Raw genomic sequence first — 6,187 nt, 5'->3', positions numbered from 1 at the left:
GTCTGATCTTCATCTCGGTCGACAGGTATTACAACATGGTATGTTTTGCTGGTTGCGTAGCAACACTTGCGTTAAGTTACAAAAATATGATTTTTTTTTTTTTACTTTTCATGTTTATTTCATTCAAGGATGATGAGCAAGTAGTCTATTAAGCCAAGAAGATAGTGGAAGGTGTGCCGTTTGGCCAGATTGATGTATGTCATCCTTTGCTTGTCCTGTGCTATGGTTTTGTCAGCAGTAATATAGTAAGCTCTGCCAAAAACTGCACCAGAACCCTAATGGTCTGTGTGGTGTGAATTCTACACTTAAATCATTTTCATACGCTTAAATTCATTGAGTGTGGGAGTGAAGATTTTATTTAGATCCTCTGGAGAGGCATAGCGCGGACGTCCCCAGCATTTACAGGCATTAAATACATTAGAAGGAGGTTGTTTACGAAGCTGGGTCCAACGCTGCGCCAACGCTCTCACCACCCCACACGCTTCACTGCAAATGACGCCTGCCGCTAACAGCAACCCAGCTTTCCCTCCCGCTGACTCCGCCCCTCATGAATCCATAATGCCGATTTGTGGGTTGGCGGTGTGGGCGGAGTCAGTAGGCGGGACTGGGCGGGGCCACATGCCAGCCACCAATGCGCGCTCAGCACACCGATAAGCTAATTCCACCCTTAAACTCGCGTGTTGACGTTGTGGGGCGATTATCTTGGCTGGCCCGAATGAAATATTATGTGTGTTGAGAAAATATTTCATAACGTTGATTTTTGCCAGTAGTTGGCTGGCGCGGGCAGGAGCAGTCCGAAAGAGCGGCCGGGTGCCTTCCCTCGCCTCCCATTGGCCGACGCTGGTGATCGCTATTAGCCCAAGCACCCAGCAATACGTTGAACCAATCGGCCTCTTCCCCAAGACAAGCCAGCGCTCAGCCATACACCAGCTGTTTTTATCCGCCAAACTGTAAAAAGCTCAGGTAACGACGGAAGAGTTTTTTAGTGCGGTGGCCAGTCTGGCGAGAGATGTGTACGGCATGTTAACCCGGGCCGTGTCCGTCACGTGACCTCTCCCAGTGGCCAGGGTTGCCCGCTAACAGCCCTTGAGGGGTACTTAACCTCAGGGTGGACAGACCCTCCACAGGGCCCCTGACACACTCTCCACCCGCAGTACATCAGTGCCACGGGATAATTGAACCACTTCAGTGCATCTCCCCCGCTAGTGCCATGCGTAGCCGTCATGTGTTGTGAATGACGCATAAACAGTGTCACGGCGTGATTGTTAGTGGATAATAAGCATAGATAATTGTGATTGGTGATTGAGGTGGTGTTACCTGAAGTGATATATCGCTGCCACGGACGGAGGAACGGACACGACAAGCGGACGCGGGCGGACGCACTGACGTACACGCCATGGCAAACGTCACCTACACCGGGGCATCCTCCACCTCTCCCGTAAGTATACCACCATGTATATATATTTATATATATACCAGCTTCGCTTTTATCGCGTTATACCATCCAGGAGATATACCACACTTCCCCCTTCAGACACTCTCACGCTAGACCCCGGCGCTCTCTAGCAGTGAGTGATGTGTGCCGTGTACCCAGGCTTGAACAACACAGGCTATATAACCGTCCTGAACACAGTGTTTCGGGTTGGCGTGAACACCGACACACGGCCCGTTGTGCCACCAACACCACCCGGTATTATGGTGCGGTGAATTCATACGCCACACACCCGGTGTTGATCGGGCTCCAGTCAGGCTTTCCTACAGGACACGAGACAATGACAAGTCTTGTAGTTAGTTTCACGCAGACGTCCGGTATATTATCCGCACCCATGTTGGGATGATTAGTTGATCACATTGGGACCCTGTATTTGACCCTTTTTGGTAACTGTATTTCATCTTGTTGGGACCTGTAATTCATCATGTTGGACGTGAAATGAGGTGATATTTGGCCAGGTAAAGAACTGAATCAGGGATAGGTAGCATAACGATGTTGTTCCCGGTAATGAACCGGTTCTAGGCTCATTGTCATACCAACATGGGAGTTAATGTAGTAGCCTCAGGTACTGTAATGTATTTTCCGGTACTTAGAGTATTGTAACGGGCTGGGTATGCTGGGAGTGACACTGAAATGTTATGAACTCGGATTGCAAGCGAACAGAACCTGGAACATACACCAAGAGGGGTTCCGGGAAGTTCATACATCACTAACATTACCAGGAAGATCATACGCCAGTAGCAGTACTGGGAGTATCATACACCCCTAGAACCAACATTACTAGGAAGATCATAAAATTCCATCAGTACCGAGAAAACCTACACCAGCAGCAGTACCGGGAAGTTCATACATCACCATCAGTACCGGGAAGATCATAATCCAGTGGTAGCACCGGGAATATCATCCATCAACATTACCAGGAAGATCGTCCGCCAGCAGCAGCGATACCGGAAAGATCTTTCACCGGCATGACCGGGACGATCATCCAGCACCAGCAGCATACCGGGAAAATCATACACCGCCAACAGCAGCACCGGGATGATCATACACTACCAGCACCAGGATGATCATACACCAGCTTCAATAATACCAAGAAGATATATAAAACTTGCAATATTTGGCAGATCCGACAAGAGCTTGTAAATAAAAATACTACCTAAATATTGATAAGTCATTTATACGCGGCATATTGATTTGTGTATGACATGCGTTTGTATCCTGTGCATATATGAAGTGTATGTATAACATGTGTGTGTGTCAGGTGTTTGTATGATGTGTGTGTGCGTGTATAACGTGTTTGCGAGACGTCTGTCTGCTTGACATGTATGTGTATGCTTGAAATTGTGTGTGTGTGTATATGCCACGTATGTGTGTGTATATATCACGTATGTGTGTATGCCTCGTATGTGTATTCAATGATATGACAGCATATAGAACTAAACGCTTGTTTGTTTAAAACACAATACAAAGCAATGTTTGAAAACGAGAGACCCCGCGAGTAATATCAGATTAATAATAATTTTAATAATAATAATTGATTAAAATACTAATTAAAATATTAATTATAATTATCAGCTTCACTTAAAGTGTAGCACTGTCTTGCCGCACAAGATATTAATTAACATTACAATTACAATAATAATATTAATAATTAAAATAATTTTAATATTAAGTCTTCAGTGATATATATATATATATTGATATATATATATATATTGATATATATATAAATATATTGATATATATATAAATATATATATCACTGATATATTCAGTAATATTATGTAGGATTATATATTCAGTAATATATATAATCAGCCTCATCATCATCGTCATCACTTTTATAATTTTTATGAGTTATCACTATAATTTGTCATTGTGACTTGTTTATTCATATTGGCAGTAATGTTCTTAAAATTAATGTTTAATTCAACGTTGCTCAGGTATTAAATAAAATATAATTGAGAGAATGATAATAATACAATTATTTACGTAAGGATCATACAATAACTATTATAATTATATATTGTTAATGATAATAATTATTATTATTATTATTTTTTACTGTCACTATAAAATTATTATTATTATTATTATTATTATTATTATTATTGTTATTATTATTATTGCCCTATGGATTTTTAATGATTTAATAATATAATTATTGTTTTAATTGTCTCTGTATTATGTTACAACAATTTGGAAAATTCAGACACTGAATTTACTATGATAAAATATGAGTTAATAAATTATAACAGATTATCTTAGCTTTCTTGTCAGTAATAATTATGAGAGTTAACGACAGTGCAGTTTACAGAACCTGGAATTGGTCAGTTGTTTGGGTATAATTGTTATAATAATAGAGTAGTTGTGTGGTGGTGGTGGTTGGCGTTGGTGGTGGTGGTTGGCGGTGTGTGTCGTACTGAGCCAGTAATCCCTTCTTATCGATGTATGCATCTTGTATCTCTGTAGCTGGTGCACTATCATCACCATCAGTACCTTTACTGTCCCGACCACTATTACCACTACGACGGCCACCTTATCGTCACCATCACCATCATCGTCACCCCCCACCTCTATTACCACCAACACCATTAACACCACAACCATTACCACCACCACCACCATCATCGTGGTCTTGAACCTCCCTCCTTGCCACAATAACCACAACATCACTATCATATCAGTAACATTACCACCACAGTTGTCATTAACTTCACTATCACCGTCACCGTCTTCACCTTCCCCACTCTCATTGTCACCACAACACTATCTCCACAGTTTCTATCATCATAACCACCACCATCGTCACCACCACTACTATAATTTTTACTACTACCACCACCCTCGTCACCACCATCACTGTCGTCACCACCATCACCCATTGTCACGACTACCACCGTTACCACCACCACCGTCACCTACATCACCACCATTGTCATCACCACCACCACCACTACAATCATCATTACCTCCAGTAATAACCAGCCTCATCAACACAGATTTCACTACTAGTATTACCACCAATAACTACACCCATCAATTAAGTGACTTATGTTCAGCTTGTGCTTCACTAATAATATTAGTACCACTATTAATATACTACTACTATTAGTACTACTACTATTAGTAATACTATGAATTCTGTTGCTGATAGGTATATATTGAAGACTGCTACTACAAGGACTGTTCTACTACTATTATGACTATTTCTACTACTAATGCTGTTTCTACAACAACTATTATCACGGTGACTAATAAACATGTTACTACTTCAACTATTACTACTACTTCTACCACAACAGCTTCAACTACTGCTACAACAACTACGACTGCTTCTGGTTCTATTACCTCTTAAAGCACTACCGTTATTACGATGTCTAATACAGTATTGCCGAAGGTACCGCTGGAACAATAACTACCACTACTGCTACTAATAGTATTATACAACTACTACCACTACGACTGATACTTCTGCTACGACTACTAATACCACTGCAACTATTCTACTACGACTATTATGACCATTCCTGGTAATATAAACAGCACCAGTAATACCAGCACTCTGGTAGCCAGCATTGTTGCCAATTCCTGCTGCACCTTTATACAGCATTTACCGCCGTTAGTCTTAACCGTGACCGCGTAGAAATATTGATTGTAATGCTGACGTTTATCTCCCGTTTCGAACAGTAGTGGTATATATATATATCCTTCTTTATGCCCGCGGAGCGTAGTGTTAACAGGCGGGGGTGTTCGTATTTCTCCGTGTGTATTTGTGTAGATGGTTCGGCGAGGCTGGCAGGGCGACCTGCAGGTATTACCACCGATGACTTGTGGCTTCGAGGCGCGTACTGTGGTCCTCTGGCAGCTTTGGTCCACAGGGAGGCGAAGGCCAGGGGACCTGAAAGCACTTCTTCCCTTCCTCCTGGAGCCGACTATAAGGTCCTCTGCTCCTCCACTAACTCGTCTGGACGACATTTGAGGCTGTTTTTAACTGCGATATTTCACATTTATCTTTTTGAATTACCGTTGCGACTTAATATCTATTATATGTGAACGCTCGGGCAGGGTGGCTATAGAGCTTAGTTTAGAACGCCTAGTGTAGCGAGTAATAGGGTATTTGTGAATGGAAAACAGAATGTTGTCATAGAGAAGATTTGTGTAGGCCTACTATTGTTCTTGCAAATAGTGATTTTTCAATCTTTATATACCTTTGGAATTTGAATTATGTATAATAGTGATTTTTCTATCTTTGTTTTATATACCTTTGGAATTTGAATTATGTATAAGGCTATTCATGCGCGCAGTGATACAAACTGTGGTAGAGGGAAAAACAATAATGACATTAACAAGAGCAATAACAGTTACATTTATTGTTTTTATTCCTGTATCTGCACTTCATTAATGTTAATTTGGTTTGGTGGTTGCAAGGTGAATCTGCACTTGCTCTGCAACAATGAGGATATTGGCTGCGTCTCTATAATGATCACTTTATTAAGATGAAATTATAATACAACTTTGATGTCATGTAATTTATATGATGTTTGTATGAGTCAAGTGACAATGTTGTGGGCGGCAGCCTATTGCCTCCACCAGTTCTGTTATTGGAGTCTTTCCGATCATCGTACGTCGAAACTATTATGTTCGATATATATATATATATATATATATATATATATATATATATATATATAT

The 6,187-nt window shown here is 41.0% G+C and overlaps 1 protein-coding gene across 3 annotated transcripts in view; it reads left to right on the top strand.

Moving 5' to 3' along the window:
• The first annotated feature begins 727 nt into the window (after positions 1–727).
• LOC123748850 (putative iroquois-class homeodomain protein irx-1) overlaps positions 728–6,187 on the top strand; it is a 179,516-nt gene continuing 174,056 nt past the window's right edge. Inside the window, exon 1 of one of the 3 annotated variants that reach the window (XM_069338687.1) lies at positions 728–1,438. In XM_069338687.1, the coding sequence (XP_069194788.1) occupies positions 1,397–1,438 (42 nt within the window). In that variant the 5' untranslated portion in view covers positions 728–1,396. The remainder of the gene's footprint in view (positions 1,439–6,187) is intronic. The other 2 variants (XM_069338689.1, XM_069338688.1) reach the window with 2 other exon arrangements.

The sequence above is a fragment of the Procambarus clarkii genome, chromosome 40 (genome assembly GCF_040958095.1).
Source record: "Procambarus clarkii isolate CNS0578487 chromosome 40, FALCON_Pclarkii_2.0, whole genome shotgun sequence".
In the NCBI taxonomy this organism is placed as follows: domain Eukaryota; kingdom Metazoa; phylum Arthropoda; class Malacostraca; order Decapoda; family Cambaridae; genus Procambarus; species Procambarus clarkii.
Note: the sequence above shows the minus strand (reverse complement) of the source record. Positions and strands in the feature narration are given on the sequence as shown.